The 18001-nt window shown below is 31.8% G+C and overlaps 1 protein-coding gene across 2 annotated transcripts; it reads right to left on the bottom strand.

Moving 5' to 3' along the window:
* Nucleotides 1–1139: 1139 nt before the first annotated feature.
* On the bottom strand, nucleotides 1140–15668 carry Angptl5 (angiopoietin like 5). Of its 2 annotated transcripts, none has more exons than XM_071617164.1 (8): nucleotides 15538–15668; nucleotides 13827–13971; nucleotides 11654–11757; nucleotides 10698–10791; nucleotides 8584–8678; nucleotides 6925–7045; nucleotides 4408–4593; nucleotides 1140–1575 (listed from the first exon to the last, which is right to left on the bottom strand). In XM_071617164.1, exons 1-8 carry the CDS (start codon nucleotides 15628–15630, stop codon nucleotides 1256–1258), a joined length of 1158 nt encoding a protein of 385 aa, XP_071473265.1. In that variant the 5' UTR covers nucleotides 15631–15668; the 3' UTR covers nucleotides 1140–1255. The 2 variants fall into 2 exon arrangements, with proteins under 2 accessions (XP_071473265.1, XP_027786609.2); XM_027930808.2 differs by having other exon boundaries at nucleotides 8584–8684.
* Between the last annotated feature and the right edge of the window lie 2333 nt (nucleotides 15669–18001).

Consider the following 18001-nt stretch of genomic DNA (forward strand, 5'->3'; position numbering starts at 1 on the left):
TGAAAGACTTATACAATGAAAACTACAGAACCCTAAAGAGAGAAATAGAAGAAGATCTTAGAAGATGGAAAAATATACCCTGTTCATGGATAGGCAGAACTAACATCATCAAAATGGCGATATTACCAAAAGTTCTCTATAGGTTTAATGCAATGCCAATCAAAATCCCAACGGCATTTCTTGTAGAAATAGAGAAAGCAATCGTGAAATTCATATGGAAAAATAAAAGACCCAGAATAGCAAAAACAATGCTAAGCAGGAAGTGTGAATCAGGCGGTATAGCGATACCAGACCTCCTAACTACTTTTAATTCAACCCTCTTCCTACCTCATTTTCAACCACTTGTCTCCTCCTTCATGCATTGCATAATCTTAACTCTGGACATAGCACTTATTTGTTCAAAGCTACTTCTTGATTGCTTCTCTTGTCTTTCTTATTAATAACTAGCACTTGGCCCAGGATGATCCCTGATGTCTTCTCCCATAAAATCCTTACCATCCAACTTCTTCTAACTCAGGAAGAATAGAAAGGGTCAACTTGCTTCCAAGCACAACTAGACCATTGATTCATCACTCTTTCTCCACTGTCCTTCACTTAAAGTTCTTACCATTCTATGGGTTTAAAGAGCTAAGACATAGATGTGTTTCAGAACGTGACTGATCAGGATATAAATGTACAATAAATTTATTACAAGCAAGAACAAAAATATTAACCGAGATAAAATTGAAAAACAAGGGGTTTATTTTTGGCAGCAAACTTGTAAAATATATTGTAACTTCACCAACAAATAACATTTTTAAACATGTGAAGTTTATATAGTGATCTGCATAAAAAGTATTATTTGTAACTATCTTCAGTGGCAATTTTCAGTTGAGTATGTTATTAATTTATAAAATGAATGTAGAAATAAGTAAAATACTGTCCTCAATTTTCCTAACAATGTACTATGGTTTATAAACTTTAAAGAGGAGGCAAAAATCCTTTGAAAGCACTATAAATTTCAAATTGTTTCACTTAAAACAGATTTGTAATATATCATTAATATAATTAGTAGTAAAAACATACAATATTCCATAATTCTTTTATAAAGTGCTATGAAATTTTAAGTTTTCTAACTAAATTCATAACAAAAATGCCATCTTTAATTAAATTTTAGCTAATATGTTTGAAACCCTAAGTTTTAAAAAAAGGAACTATGTGAAATATTTAATACCAAAAAATAGCTGTGGAACTTGCACTACAATTTAACATACAATTACTTAAAATATGGATTGTAAGTTCTTCTAATTTTCATTGAAACCGATTTAATCTTGACAGGTAAGTTGTTTTTGGTCCATGTACCCCACTGAATTCCAGATGCAAGTAATTTTCCAGGGAAGTGATGAATGCCATTTAAATTTGCTAGACCACACTGGTTGAACCACCAGCCAGTGTTATTTTTGAGGTGGCTGCAGCTCTTCACAGACTGACCATTGACTAGGCATGCAGGACGGCACCCATCATTATCAACATCTGATGTGCTGAAAGGCATTGCATTTTGATTATCTTCTTTTCTGAGGCCCCGGAATGCATCACCTGAGTAAAACAGATTTTTTTAAGTGACTGAATTTAGAGACAATTTCTATTATTAACCAACCTACTATGCAAAAGCATGGCATCTAGAAATAGAGTTTAATTTATATTTCTACTGTTTAGCATGCTTAAAATCTCTCACAAATCTGGTAATAAATTCCTCAACATGACATGCGTCTTTAAACGGATATTAGATATGAAAGTCAGAAATCAAAATGGAAGTTTGGCTGTGTAGACAAAATCAAATAATTTAGGCCAGAAATGATGGTGTATAGGCCATCATACTAATATGGCAATTGGTAAATAAAGAGAAGAAAATAGCTTACACACTGTAGGTTTTTATACCTACAACTTGCCTTGCTTTAAATAGTTATGAATAGATTAAGGGGAAATTTTTACTTAGATTTATAATTACAAAAGTTGTTGGATGCTATTTAGGGATCATCAAGTTTATATAGAATTCCTAATACCCTCAAGAAAAATTTAGCTATACTCCTGAGGTTATATTTATCTTCATAGATGGTTGTTTGCATAGCCTGATATCCACAATATCCCTTCAAAGATTAAGAATCTTGACCAAGACAACCCAATTTAAGTCGCAGAAGCAGGAATTATAGTTTGCTTCCTAAAGTTTCATGAAATTAACATATTCTTAGTAAATCTATAATACCTACATTTCCCTAAACATAAATTTTGATTAAAAAGCTTTGAAACACTATAAAAAAAAGCTATGTACATGTGTAGAGAAACCAAGGCCTACATTTGTTTCATTATATTTCTGAATGGTTGGCATCTTTCAAGATAATCTTTCAAGGTGCTTTAAGAACTTCATTAATGGTATGGCCTATCCTAAATTCCAGAGTCTGATGATTATTAAAGTCTCTGGCTCCTCACTTGATGGAAAACAAAATACACACATTGCAGGTATTTTTTTTCCAGAGAGAATATAATTTTCAACATGAACACCATGCAATACCTTTCAAAAGTTCATAAGAGAGAAATACCATCTATGGAGCATTGCCTAAATTTTGTGATCACTTCATGAATACTCTCCCTGAGCAAAGTGAAACCATCAGAAGAATCACATGTCATATGGGCACCGCAATGGATTATATTTAGCAACATATTTAAAAATATATATATGCATGTCTATTTCTTGAGAAATAGTTCATTAAATGTATTCACCCCATATCCTGAGAAAGTGTAATTAGAGAACATGATACTGTTATCTCTAAGAACCCAGAGAAATTTATCTCAAGTTTCATCATCAGGAATATTTGGATTTCTTATGGAACGTTTGTGTTTCTCAAATGGTCAAGTTTATATTCTATTTTTGCTCTGAGCTCAAAGTCAAATTAGTGGCCCATTTCTACCACATACCTAATTACAATTAAGCCCCTAGTTTTACTCATGTTTCTATTTTCACATTCTACTGACACCTTTTTCTTTCACAGTTGTGATTATATTATGTTATCAATAGCTAAAAATTATTTAACAACCTTGTTGGGAAAATGTAGAATAAAGGATGGCAGGGTACTGTAATGAAAAAAAAATTGCCACTTTAAATTTTATCCTCTAACTAGATTATAATTATCTTGTAGAGAACCCCCACATAAACTTCCCAGCATAGCATATTCCATATTTAGATAGTTCTTTACACTTTTAGAGATGAAGCTTTGAAAACTGTATGTTGTAACTCTTTAAAATTTTCCTTATATATCCAGATTTGAATTTCAGACTTTCACCCAATATCCCAAGACTAAACCCCCTCAGATTTCATAGATTCCATCCATACCAGACAACTCTCTGGGCCATGTAACTTTCCTCCCTTTATGCCTTGACTTGAGCTGTTCCATTTGCCAACATTCACTTGCCAAAAACCTATCCATTGCTCTAAGACCAGGTCCATGGTTTTCAACTGTAAGTATGCCAACATATCCATCTGCCCAAAAGTCACTGAATCAGACTGTGAAAGAGTAATGTACTTTCAAAAAACTTCCCAGCTTTTAACATGAACCCCTTGTTGAAAAATACTCTTCCATGAAAATTTTCTGGTGCAACCAACTGAAATCATTCTCACCCTCCCTTTAGCCCCCAGAGCTCTATTAGTAATCTGTGTTTTCATTGTTATCTTCTCCTCTATATTGTGATCAGTTAAAGAGCTGGAATCATATAATTTTCATTTTTTTATTTCTAACACTGAATATACATAATGAACAAGTGGGTGGGGCATTTACTTTAGTATTTCTTGACTAAAATGTCTTTAAAATTTCAATACCAAAACATGGATTTATCATCAAGTATTTTGAAGTTCTAGAAAATTTAATTTATTTGGAAATGAGTAGATGCATCCAGATAGGGTAAAAAGAACAATAAGTTCTTGTTTCTATCAGCTTGGATTATTGCCCTGGCTCAGGTGTGATGAGCTGGAACTCTTAGGCAAATTACTTAATGTTTTAGGTTTCTTTTCTGGTAAAGTGAAAAGAATACAGACCAGCTTTAACATTCTCTGACTTCTAAATGTCAGCCTCTGTGAATACAAAAACAGGAATAATGCCTTCCTAGACTACCCTCACAGGATCTCTATCCAAAAAGTCAACTGGGATTACATATGGTAAATGTTTTAAAGAATTTTATTAAGTATTTTAAAATCATGAGGTGATACAATGTTCATAACAGAGTTTCAAAACTCCAAACTTGGCCAGCTTTCTCATTTCTAATCTATTATGAGTAATGTAGCATGTACCAAGAGACATGCATTGTTTTTATCTTTACCTATATACTAAGTCGGTGATATTTCCATCTTCTGGAAAATTTTAGGAATAAGAAACTTACCTGCATTTCCTGAATACCGTCCTAAGTGTATTTTAAAAAATCTTGTTTCATCCTCTAGCCAAAAAGTATCATATGATGCATAAGCAAACATGTCATCTTCAGATTCCAAAGCCACATACAGCATAAAACTGGTATTTTTCTGATTTACTATATAAAAAATCTTTTTTAGTCCTAGCCAAAATTCTCCTGTAAAAAAAAAAATCACTTTGTTTTATTATATTTTAACACAAATTAGAACAATCCTTCCTTATTGAATGTTGGGTGTTATTTAGTGTGTCATTAACTCTGAGATGACTCACACAAATAATTACAGATACTATATGGCCTAGCTCAAATAATTAGTGTTTATCTAATTTACAAAAAAAATAAATAAAAAGAAAAAGTTTTCCTACTGATGTTTCACCAAACTGGGGAAAATAAAACTGGTTCATTTTATCTCTCCATATTAAAATCAAAATTTCACTTAAAAACTAAATACAAAGTACAGTTTTTCCATGATATGTCAACAGAAACCTTGTTGAAATATTATGGCAGGTTACAAAATGATGTATACCAATAAAAGTCAGAGGTTTAACTTCCAAATTGGCTGCTCCTAAAGAAATATTTCATGACAATGATCATTTGAAGTTATATTTTCTTTCTCAGAATGTACTTTCTAAACAAATAGTTGTTATAATACAGTGTCAATTACTTATGACTGGAAGTACAATCTAGCAACACTGAAGTATCCCAGGTATAGGGTCAATATTTCCAAGACAATTGTAGATCCAGATGACTCATCAAATTCCCTGATTCAGGCAATGTGCTTCTGCATGCATTTCTAGCTAATGATTTTCTACCTCCCTCTACCCACCATGATGTAGCCTACATGTGGACACCCCAACATATGTCCTTCTACTTGAATTATGAAATTCTCCAAAAACTTAAGAATGTAGTCAAAACAAACTTCAAAGAGTTAAAGCATAATGTGACAGCATAAAACTCTTGAAACTGTAACTAAGATACTAAGTACTCCTCTAAGGCTTACAGAGGTATTTTAGCTAACATCCAGTTAGAATTGAAAAGTATCCAGAATAAATATGGTAAGAAAGTGAGCACTATCAATTGGGTCCCTACAGGGTCTGTTTAGTCGCGTACAGTTATAACCCTTCAACTTAAGCATCTCTGTCATCTTTCCCCTTTGCTCCAACCTCATATTTAAGACTGAACTGTACATTTTCCTTAATCCCCAATTTATTTTTAAAAATGAATCAGGTACAAGGCAGTCTTAGTTTGCATGAAAATACCTGCATGAAGACCTTATTAGTCAAAACTCACATCACCTCCCTATAGAAATAAGCAAGAAGTAAAGAAAAAGATAATAGGAAGTCTATATGTCAATCTATGACTACTTAATTCAGGAGGAAGCACTCAATGGGAGATTAGAAATAATGCTGAAAAAATACAAGTATTTAACTGCATGCAATTATTTAACTGCATGGCAATTATCTATAAGCCAAATGCCTTCTAAAATTATTAGCATGCAGGACCAAACTACCACTTACTGAATCTTTAGATGATATTCTTATGGGAGGATAAACATTTTACATTATAATAACAACCATTAAAGTAACTTAAAAATTAACAAAACCGCCTGCGGAAGTTCCAACTAATATAAATGGTTCAAAAATACTGGTGTTTCTGTTTACTAGCAAAACTGATGCTGCCATGTGGCAATAATGTAAACAGATTTTACAATTCAACAGGGTTTTATAATTTTTAAATTTTGAGCAAAGGTAATGCTTATTAATATTTTATAAAACATTGTATTCAATTCAAATCATCTGAATTTGATCATACCTTAATTCTTTGTTTAATTTGCTTGTGTGGACACAGCATATCAAAACTTTTAAGATATATGGCAATCTTGCCCATTTACATTTTCTTAGTACAGAAGACAAGAACTCTACTGGAAACATAATAGATACTTAATAAATATCCAGCTTAGAGTTTTTAATAAACTCACATTTCAACAATAACTAAATATAAATATTTCTAGACCTCAACTGTTAGAGTCTGTAAACAAGTCAGGATGGCGCCTGGCATTTTGCCAGAGAAATGTTAGAGTCTGTAAACAAGTCTGGATGGTGCCTGGCAAAATGCCAGAGGGAGTGGTTTGTGAAGTAACACCAGCAAGCCATTAAGTGTGGAGATTTCTTATTGGTTGACTGATGTATCTAGTTTATGCTAATTAAGATAAGCTGTGTAAAATGTATAAATACCTCTGTTGTCCTACAATAAACGGCTTCCACTCCTGCTGTATCAATCTACACAAGTTCTTCGTCACCCCCCCCCCCCCCCCCGGCTATATTGCCCAGCCAGCCGGGCTGCGGCACTCAACTGAAGAACATTTTATCCATGAAGATAGGGTATTTGATTCATATTTTTATAATCATATATATTTGCTATTTTTACGAATACAGATATAGTCTTTCGAAATAATATCAAAAGATAGAATACAAATACATAAAAATTGACCTAAAAGATCACCAAATCCATCCAGATAATCACACCATAACCTCTGGAAATCAATTGTCCCATCAATCCTCTTCTGTATCACGGTCCATCCACCTCCTCTATAATCCATGTCACACATTACCTAAAACAGGCCAAGAAAATACCAAAATAATACATCATTATTTTCATTATGTGATAATATAAAACTCATGCTTCATCAGTAGGCCTAAACAAAAAGATGATACTTTCATTAAACATTGTGAATGCAATTGTATGCCATTAACATATTCAGATTTCTTACATGCCTAGAAATAATACTGTTTATTATAAAAACCAACTTATAATTAACCAAATTATAGTCCCCTTATCAGTCACCTTTTAAAATATATAATTGTGGCATTTTAAGATTATCCTATTATGCCTCAACTCTATAAATATCTTCCAGTTTAGTAATAACAATTCTGTTCTGATGTGATAGGAATATATTATTTTCAAACTAACTCTTTCTTTGAATTAAAACACTAACCTTCTTTTTTTACTGTGTTAAAAATGCCTTTATGCCTGCCCTTGATTGTTCTTTCCCACAAGCTGTTCAGCCTGGCATTTTCAGACACAAAGGCAGGATCTGTGCCTTCCCAGCAGGCTCTTAGGGACACATGTGTTGATGGTATGTAAAATGCCCCTAAGAGAGCACCTGCAGGGGACTTGTCGAAGCGTCAGGGGAAGAGAACAGAGCAACCCTCTCCAAAAGAAACTTCCCACACAGAGACAGAGAAAGCAGTGTGGAGGAAGTTAGGGAACCAACACTTCCCCACATAAGAGGGAATTATGCATCCCACTCTTGACAAAATTAGAAGCCTTCCTTGCCATGGCTGTTCAGATCCATGTTTGAATCTGTAGGCAAAGTAATTTAAGTAATTTTAAAATTATTTCCCACCTAATTCCCAGTTTTTGACATCTTGTCAATAGATTACAAAAGAAATAATGGTAGTAACTCTAAGAAGAGAAACTGGTAGAATCTAAGTAGAAAAAAAAAACGTATTTTACTGAGCAATAAACACCATCAATAAGGAAAAAGTATCATAAACTTTCTTATGCACAAAGAAAAAGTACCCAGGATAAAACACATATATGTATAAACACGCACATGTACATTATTTCTAGTAGAAATTTCTACCAGAAATCCCAACATGACTATTAAGAATAGACATGAGTAATTCATTTTATTCAAATTAAGAGTGAATAGATCAGTTCAAAAGGTTTTTTTAAAAAATTATTAACTTCTTATACAATCATTTGTCATCAAAAGAAAGTATAATAATTAATAGGAGGTAAATCAAAAGTATTTTTAGTAGGCTCCCAGGCAAAAGAAACCACCAGTATTTTCTAGAGACAATTTAAGGAATGGATTTATATTGCACAGTTCTGCCTACTATAAGGATAATATAAGATCTCGCACCAAATGGATTTACTTTTAGTGTGCAATCATGGAAATTCAAATAGACAAGTGAAAGGTAGTCTAGTTCTTTTAATAGTTTATGACAGGGCATTAGTATTATAGAAAACCAAAAAATTATTAATTTATAATTTCCAAGAAAAAATATTAAACAATGAAATTTTTAATGTTAATTAAATTGGTTGTATGTTTATCTTATCACAAATAATAAGATAAAACTTTACCTCAAATGGATAACTAGAGCCTTCTGGGTAGATTATATATAAACCACTTGGTGTTTTGGTCACAGAGCCAAAGGTATCTTTAATATCAGTGCAATCTAAACCTAGGAAAATAAAATTAGTTATTTAGGATATTTTAAACTGAATGTTTCTGAAAGTCATTTCACTGTAGAGAACTAATACAGCTATCTAAAATTATTACTAAAATTTTCATTAATCATCTGAATGGTTTTAATATCTTAGAAATAAAAAGTGATTTAGAAACGAGGAAGTGATTTGCACTCTATACTGTTTAAATGTTTTATTTGGGATAAACACTTATAAGTATTCCTTCTTTTATAAAATACATAATACCTTTTCAGGAAACTAGGTTTTTCTTAGAGGGTATAGTGCTCAAAGGAAATTTATATGAAAGGAGAGGATAAAACTCAGAATAAGTGTATTGACTACTATTGATACATCCTTGACTACTTTATTTCAAATTTCAGAGACTCTAATGTGTTGCAGGTCACTATTAACAATAGCCAAAAAAATGGAAAGGAGAGATCACTTTCTTCACCAAGGAGAACTTAAGCTTGAAGTTAGGACTCATTCTATAGATAGCAGTTAGTGCTGTCATAGCTCATAATCACCTTCTACAAAGCATTCAGTTCCCAGGGGACTGTAAGCATATGAATGTGGAAGTGATATTATACTGTACTACAAGTATTACATTTTACTTGAAGACAATCTATGGTATCTTCTGTAAATGCTCTTACAGCATCAGTTTCTTAGATGCTTGCCTTTGAGTCCTGGTTCTACTCCTTTCTAGCCAAGAACCATTAACTAACCTTTCAAAGTCTTGCTTTCTCTGCTTAATATTGGAATAAAAATAACACTATCTACTTAATAGTGTTATTCTAACAATTTACATAGCAAGGAATTATATAAAGCCCCAAGCACAGGGCCTATCACGTATTAATATATAGAAAATATCTTCAAAAGTTAGCTATAAAAGATGGCCCACTTTGCTCTTCATTTCCAGGAAACAGATTAGTTGCCTATGTTCTAAATTGTTGAGACATTCTTATATTGACTTCATGATAGACGTTCACACTGAAGGACTGATCGAGGCTGGAGTATCTGCTTTGTCTACCATACAAATAAATGTGAACAAATTATTTATATTTTCTGGGCTGTATACTCCTCATATGATGATGATTATACCAAGCTTTTATATCATACTTACTATGCATTGGGCAATATTTTAAGAGTTTTCATGTATATATCCATTTACTCCTCACAACAACTATGTGAAGTAGGTACTATCAGTCTACTGTTGAGGAAACCAATACCAAAAAATGGCAGATCAACAATTTGAGGCCAGACTGACACCAGTATCCATGCTCTTAACTACTGTGTTACACTACCTACAAAGAGGCAGTTATGGAAAATACATTTTGTTTAAAATAATAAAATAACATGAAAGCACCTGTCTTTGTACCCAGAACATAAAAGATGCCCGGGCATTGTTTATTTTCTTCCCTTCCTAAGTAATAAATAAATATTGCATACTAAGCCCTTAATGATATTTATTTGCTTGGAACTCTTTGGTATAAATTTATATTTATAAGGTTTATAGAGTTTTTTTCTTAGAAGTCCAAGTCCAGAGAAATCAATGTGCTGTATTTAAGTATGAAAGCGCTTGCTTTCTGTTTATTTCTCTTAAATTTCTTTTTCTTTTCAAATTTCATATCCCAGTTTGAAACATTTCATACATGTCAAAAACATTTTTTACAGGTGGGAGGAATTCTAAAACTTTCTTTTCTTCTGTTTAAAAAGTAATTACTAATAAAATACCAAAGGGAGAAGCCCAGAATAAAGCTACTCTAAAATTATTCTCTTTTCAACAAATTCAGGTTATATTTTTATACTCGTGGATTAGAGAAGTTTTCCAGTTTAGGAAAATACACTTTGTCTATGGTGTAATTTACTTAATGGCAGGTATTAGTCCTCCTGTCTGTTAGAGAATAAGGAGCTGCATTTTTTAAACAAAATTTTTAAATGCACAAGCTGTCCAGGAAATTTTTAAGTAATAAAAGACAAATATGAAAAGGCTGAAATACCAAAGCTCTCACCATGTGACTGAACCGGTCTGTGAGGAAAAGGATCCAGCTGTTTTCTAAAAACTTCTGTAGTCAAAAGGAGAACTCGATTCATGAGTTCATTAACCTAAACACACATATACATACACACACACACACAAATATTTAAATAAATTTATGTTTGAACAAAACTCCTTTAGCTAAATTATAGAAAAGTTATCTCTAAACCGCTTATAAACCCAGCTTTGAAATACATAATGAGGCCCCTTTTCCTAGACTGAATTCTTACTGCTTTGCCAAAACAGTAAAGTCATAGTTAAATAACAATCATTAAATTCAGTAGTGTCTGTGTCCCTAACCTTGATTTTTCCTGACCCTGTTTTTCATTTGACTGCTTTACCAGATTGTGCCTGAATCTGAATTGTTGCTATTGCTTCCCTTTGCTCTTCAAGTCATCCTCCACACCACCATCAACTGCGTCACCGCATGTCCTTGCTCAAGCAATTCAGTGGCCTCATGGGGTGGCATAATTTAGCTTCTGATTATTCCTTTAGCCTGTTTTTCTTATGTACTCTCCAACCTACCTCATCAGCCACTTCATCCCTGAACTATCTCCAAGAAGCTCCCCCCACAATGGAACATACTCTCCTACTTACTGAACCTTCATGACTTTTAAAAGATGTACTTAACTCTCATGACTCAGCTCACAGGCTTGCTCCTCTGAGAAGTTTTCTTGTATCTCAAATTTCTTTTTTGTGTATTCTAACAGCGGCAACGTTTTTCCAATGAATTTATCTGCCCCACTACACTGTATGCTCCCAGCGTTTTTATTGCTTTCTGTTTACATAAGACTTACTATTTTGCCTCTCACATAGTAGGAACTAAATAGATATCTGAACATAAGTGAAGAAAAATAATTATGCCCGCAGTTACCTATGAATCAGTGTGTATGCACACAGAATAACAACATAATACTGAAACATCCATACCTGATTAGATAAATAGTCCAGGGAGGCTTGTTGCTCATCCATTATATTTCTTAATAGTTTTTTCATACTTCGTGTGTAGGAAACAATAGAATTTTGCAGATTTCCTTAACCATAATAAAATGGATGCTAAATATTATGTTATTATAGAAAACTACAGTGAAAAATAATGAGGTTATCATGATTTTGGATAAATATGGAAACAATAATATCTCAATTTATCTGAGCATTCAGAACCATACATTTTTGTTACTTCATATTGTTCATTCATTATTAACCAAAAAAAACAATTGTTTCAACATTTCTTAATAAAACTATACTTCCTAATAATGTAGATTACCTGAAATAATTAATCTAATCTTTTCTAATTAAAAGACAACATTCTGAATATTAGCTAATACTTTCTAAAAGAAAGGAAGCAAAAGGTTCAGGATTCTTCAATTCTTACTATGCAAGAAGGTAAAAAAGTAACAATTCACTGGCTTACCAAGCAAGTTGAGTTTAAAGATAATCTTTGTTTTAATTTTTTATAATGCTATATTTTTTAACTTTTTTTTTTTGGTTGTTGAGGAGCTTTACTTTTATTTATTTATATGCAGTGCTGAGAATTGAGCCCAGTGTCTCATACATGCTAGGCAAGCGATCTACTACTGAGCCACAACCCCAGCCCTAAAACTGTATTTTCATATAATTAAATTACTAGTATATATGCACATAGGATAGACCTTAGTCAAAGGTTTTGGTCAGTTAGTTTCTGAAGGAACTTTTGCATATATTTTCTTTTTTAAAAACATTTTTAGCAGGGCACAGTGGTGCACACCTGTAATTCCAGCATCTTGGGAGGCTGAGACAGGAGAATTAAGAGTTCAAAGCCAACCTCAGCAACTTTGAGGAACTTCTAAGCAACTCAGTGAGACCCTGTATCTAAATAAAATACAAAATAGGGCTGGAGATGTGGCTCAATGGTTAACTACTCCTGAGTTCAATACCTATTAACAAAAAAAAAAAAAAAACTTTTTTAATAGAAAATATTCTATATTCAATATTTCTTAAAGATAAATTGAAAAAAAATTGCAAGTAGTTTTTTGTCCTAATATATTTGGGATTATGTTTCCATAATGTTCTATCATCTTTAATATTTCCTACACCAAAGACATCCTTAGTAAATATAATCATCAGAATCAAGAAAAATATTTACTATATTTCTCAGACCTTAGTATTACCTATGATACTGATATTGACCTCTATAACAAAAGAACCCTGACATGATTGCATATATTATCCTTTTAAAAATATTTTATTTCTAAGTTTATTTCACCTGAATGATAGAATCACATTAGTAATTTCTGATTATTTTTAATTCTGACTCATCCAGATTTATCTTTTTAATTTTCATTATTATTTTAAAAATTAGAATTATTATTGTTAAAAACTTATTATAAAAAAGTCTATTAGCTTTTTTCTGGATTTAGATATCTATCTTGATGGGACTAAAACTGCATTCATTGGTTTGAGAAGCTTGTAACCCTTATGTTATACACAGAATTATTATACTAAAGTAGAAACTTCATACTTCCTGATGTAGCCATGATGGTCCTATAAGATCTGGATCAGATCATCAGCTCCACCCTTTCCAATCTCCCTTCTTTATCCTGTTTCTTATGAATACATAGTAAATTAAAAAAACCTGTACTGTGACTAACTTTTTAAATTAAGTTAAACTTTTTATTTATTATGCTTTGCTACATAAATCAACTATGATTTGTTTTATACCTTTTGCATTAGTTCTTATAATAGTATTCAATGCTAATGTATTGGGTTTTAGAATTTTCTTCCTCTCAAAAAAAAAAAAGAAAAAGAAAGAAGAAACTCTAAATCTATGTGAAATTTCCTAGGGATCTAATGAAAGGAAGAAAATATCCCTGGAAAAATTAATATATTCCTATCAGAATCTTCTGGTTTGTCCCTCCCTCTGTGGTCAGTTGATGCCACAAAGCTATATGGTAGAAGAATCCATTCATTTACCAAATATTTATTTTATTAAGTACCTACTACATGTCAAATACATACATATTTACATACCTAGAGTGATGGGGATGTATATAAAATGACCCAGATGTCCACCTATAAGTAACAAGTTGTATCCCTTTACAATTGTGGTTATTTTAATACTTACTACACATGAAATGTTTTTCTTCTCGTGTAATTTTAGTTTTAGCATCACATGATTCTGCACAGTCTTCCTTAAAAACAGTATCATTACTTTGAATTCCATCTTTTGCATTAGATACATCTTCTATAACATTAACTACTGGAGAATCCTTTACATTAAAAAATAGAAATAAGGACAAATATTAAATGTTGTATGATATAATAAATAAGAAGCCTTATAGAAAAAAGAAAGCTTGGAATACAGGACGAAGATGATCAGCAGAAAAAAATATAACAAACTGGTTAGTTCAAAGTCCCACAAATAAACCTTATAGGTAAATTTCAGATACAGACAATAAACATATGTTAATTTAATAGTTTCACTGTCCTCTTTTCTTTTTAAATTCTGAAATAATTTATTTAGGGTTTATTTTCATTTCTGACTCTATGGTCTTAACATTTAACTTTTATAAATTTATATGTGTAATACAGAGCTGACCCATCTCTCTTCCAAGAATCTTGCAATTTGAACTTCTTTGAAAAAGGACTAAGAAGTTTCCCTGAGATATCTACAGTATTTCTAGCCAAGTGGACTTTCTGCCACCACTGTTAGAAAATATTAAAAAAAAAAAAATGCATAGGAAGCTGGAATAAAGTTGTATAAGCTAAAATATCCAAAAATATGAAAGGTTAAGTGTTTATAGATTTGAAAGTTACTAGTGATAAAAGAAAACAGTCTAGACTTTTGATTTGCAAAATCAACATTAAAAGGCCAACTATAGTTGTCATTCCAAAGCTATCTATATTTGTTGGCACCCTATTGCTTTCCTCAATATAAAACATTCTTTGGTAAAAGTCACATAAATTTAATAACTCTGTTGTTAAATGAAAATAATAACAAGTTCTTCCCTGCTTTTGCTGAATATTGAGAGAAAATTACAGGGTTAACCATGTTATAAAAATCTTTGCCCCTCAAAAGATGCTTACATTTTTTTTTACATAGATCTATTTTAAACTTCTTGCTGTTTCTTTTTACCTCTATAATGACTAACATGCTTTCAAAAATCTAGATAATAGCTATCCTTTTTTCAGTATGTTTGTTAATTTGTAGCAAGTATTTTAAAGAATTAAATCAATATTTTTGTAGCATTCTTAGAATTAATTCTTGTTTTAACCATGGAACTTTGGAATTTTGTTTGAGACAATGATAAATACATTTCATGACATTGAAAAATCAAAAACCAACATTTAGCTATGTGGAGGAACTAAAATCCCCTAAGAACTCCTAATATTTTATAAACCATACCAGCTATCACTCTGATATTGTTGTGGGTGAAATTTTTAATGTCCTAAGTAACCATTCACAGCACTATATTTGAACTTCAAAATGATATAAAATTGCTTTTTTAAAAAGCAAAGTCATTTTCAGTTTCCTCTGAGATACTTCATTATCAAAGTTAGTTGGAAAGTTGAGAATTAGTTTTTAAGCTAAGCCCTAGATTTCTTTAAAAAAAAAAAAAGACTTTATGAGAAAATTGTTAACAGTCAACTCTAAGTTTATAGTTTCTTCAGTTTAAAAACAGTAACCTTTAAGCAATCTCAACATTTCAAAATAACCATTTAAATTAATCTATAAATTACATTTGGTATTATGATTAGTCTTTTCAAACTTATAGTTTATATCTTGAAAGCTAATCATGCTTTCTTAGTTAAAATATTATTGCTAGAATTCTTACCTTAGAATGATGTACACAATTACCTTGTACAGCTTCCCCACAAATAAAAATAAATACATTTAAAAATAAGAATGAAGCTTGTGATGGATACATTATATTTTTCTTGGATAAATGAAAACACTTCTTCAAATATCAGTCAGCTCTCTGTGGAAAGAAATACAGTGCATAGAGTCTTCAGTTAAAAATTTCTGGAAGTTGTACAATAAAAACAGAAGCCAATACTTACTGGTTTCCATGCCCTCGTTTGAAACAACACCCTTCATATGAAAAACAAGGAATCCTGTAGAGATCCTGTCATTTTAAGTTATACAAAACCTTTTTTTATCTTGTCATGCCTGCTTCATAAATCCATGATTTTGCTATCTAGGCAAAAAATACATAGATAAGTAGATATATAAATAGGCACAATATGAATTTATAAATTCAATTAGTTTTAATGAGGCAGATTTTTTTGCCTTTGAAAAATGCCTTTGAAAAGTTATATCTCAAAAACTGTAAAATAGTTTGCACAAAAAAGGGAAGTATAAATGATTAAAAGAGTGGGAAGAATATTACATTAGAACTATTTCCAAGTTATAAGAAAAAACTTGTTCAGTATGGATATCCAAAGCAGATATTTCAGATTTAAAATATCCTTTTAAACTGAATATAGCTATTATTAATGATCATAATAACTACATAATTGCCAAATTTCTAGGACTTCAGGTGATTTTTACATCTTTCAGCTTCATTGTTAAAAATTCAAAAATTTGAATGTAACAAATATTGTTATTTAAAATGACCACTCTGGGGGGGCTGGGGTTGTGGCTCAGGGGGTGGAGCGCTCACCTAGCACATTCGAGGCACTGAGTTTGATCCTCAGCACCACATAAAAGTAAATAAATAAAATAAAAATATTGTGTCTAACTACAACTAAAAAAAATAATAAATAAAATGACCACTCTGAAAGTCGATAGAGAATGTGTATAATGAGTCTTCAAATTTTCCTTTATAGTGGTTCCTTTTCTTCATCTTAGAATCATATCTAAAACTTCATTATACTAAGTTATGAGGCAAACTAAAACTTTTTTGAATCTTTTTTTCTGGTTCAAACTACTGTTTTTTCTTTCTCCTTTACTAGCGTAAGAACTGGAAGGCAAGAACCATGTCACAGTTTTTATAGTAGTAATGCAGTGGCTGACACACAATAAGCATGCAAGTTATCTACTCTGAAAAAGAAATCTTAAATTATCTCTTTGTGCCTCTACCTGCTATTTAAACCCAAACTCTTATTTACTGATACTTCCTTCCCAGAGTTTCTCAGGAGAGGCTGTGTGAGGTGTGTGGGAGTGCTGTCTACCTGGTTTACATCTTGATTTCTCCTCCCCAATATTGTTAAAGTTCATTTACTCCTTTGTAGAATGGAGATTGTTGTCTGAATTGACTGATTTAATGTACGTAAGCCCTTAACACAATGTGTGGGATACAACAATGGAATGTTGGGTGGTGTCATTTTTCATTTTATCTATGAAACAGCTTCACCAGTTTCATAGATATTTTTCATTTTATCTATATGCAGGGCCAACACTGGTCACAATATTAAAGACCTTTGTCATCCTTTTTTGGAGTAGAAGAATATATCTCATTAATTATAAATCTTTAGTTGAAGTCTTATGAAATTGACATGAAGATGACAGGACTTTGACTATTTGAATCAACCAGACATTAAAAATCTTTGTTCTTTCAGTTTTTTATTTCACAGAGATATAAATTCAGGAAATTCTTGTTTGAGCAAGAAAATACTTTTGCAGAAGATGGGAGAAAAAATAGCCTCAGCCAAGATAAAAATGAAAGCACAAAAAAATTGTTCATCACAGGCTGCCACATGACTTGCCAAGTTGTAAGCATTGTTAAATTAAATAAGCAGAAAACCATTGGTGAAGCTGTCTCATATTCAAAGCTCCTTTGTAAAAAACCATAACCTAAGGTAAGAGTGTATATTTGTAACAAATAACCAGTTTTCAGTCCATCACAAACAGTTGAGCTTCAGCCAATCAGAAGAAGCCAACTTAGTAGGCCATGCCCAAATAAGACAAAAGCATAGCTATAGCCAATCAGATATTTCTCTATTTTGCTTCTGTGTTGAGTCTATAAAGGCTTGCAGCTCACACTGCTGAAGAGCTCTTTGAACTCCTTCTGGTTCTGAATCCTGCCTGATTTCATAAATTGCTCTTTGTTTAAACAAACTCTATTAAGTTTAATTCATCTCAAGTTTTTCTATTAACACAGTATTCAAATTAGATGTTATATGAACCTACCTTTTAACTATAAAATGGTTAATTGTTTTGTAAGTAAAATATCTTTTGCAAGCAGAACATTTATGAAACCATGTTAATGAAGTTGGATGTCTAATAGCAATATCTTATTTAACTCATTTGAATCCTCTTTTCCTTCTCCCTACTTATTCCTTCCCATCTTAGTAAAT

The sequence above is a fragment of the Marmota flaviventris genome, chromosome 9 (assembly GCF_047511675.1).
Source record: "Marmota flaviventris isolate mMarFla1 chromosome 9, mMarFla1.hap1, whole genome shotgun sequence".
In the NCBI taxonomy this organism is placed as follows: Eukaryota; Metazoa; Chordata; class Mammalia; order Rodentia; family Sciuridae; genus Marmota; species Marmota flaviventris.

Excerpts from the sequence above, each read along its gene's own strand:
- Angptl5 (XM_027930808.2), bottom strand. The coding sequence starts at position 15,630 with ATGTATCCATCACAAGCTTCATTCTTATTTTTAAATGTATTTATTTTT. Across the intron at positions 11,758-13,826 it reads AGAAAAACATTTCATGTGTA|GAAATCTGCAAAATTCTATT; the intron begins GTAAGTATTAAA and ends ATTATGGTTAAG. Across the intron at positions 10,792-11,653 it reads TGGACTATTTATCTAATCAG|GTTAATGAACTCATGAATCG; the intron begins GTATGGATGTTT and ends ATGTGTGTTTAG.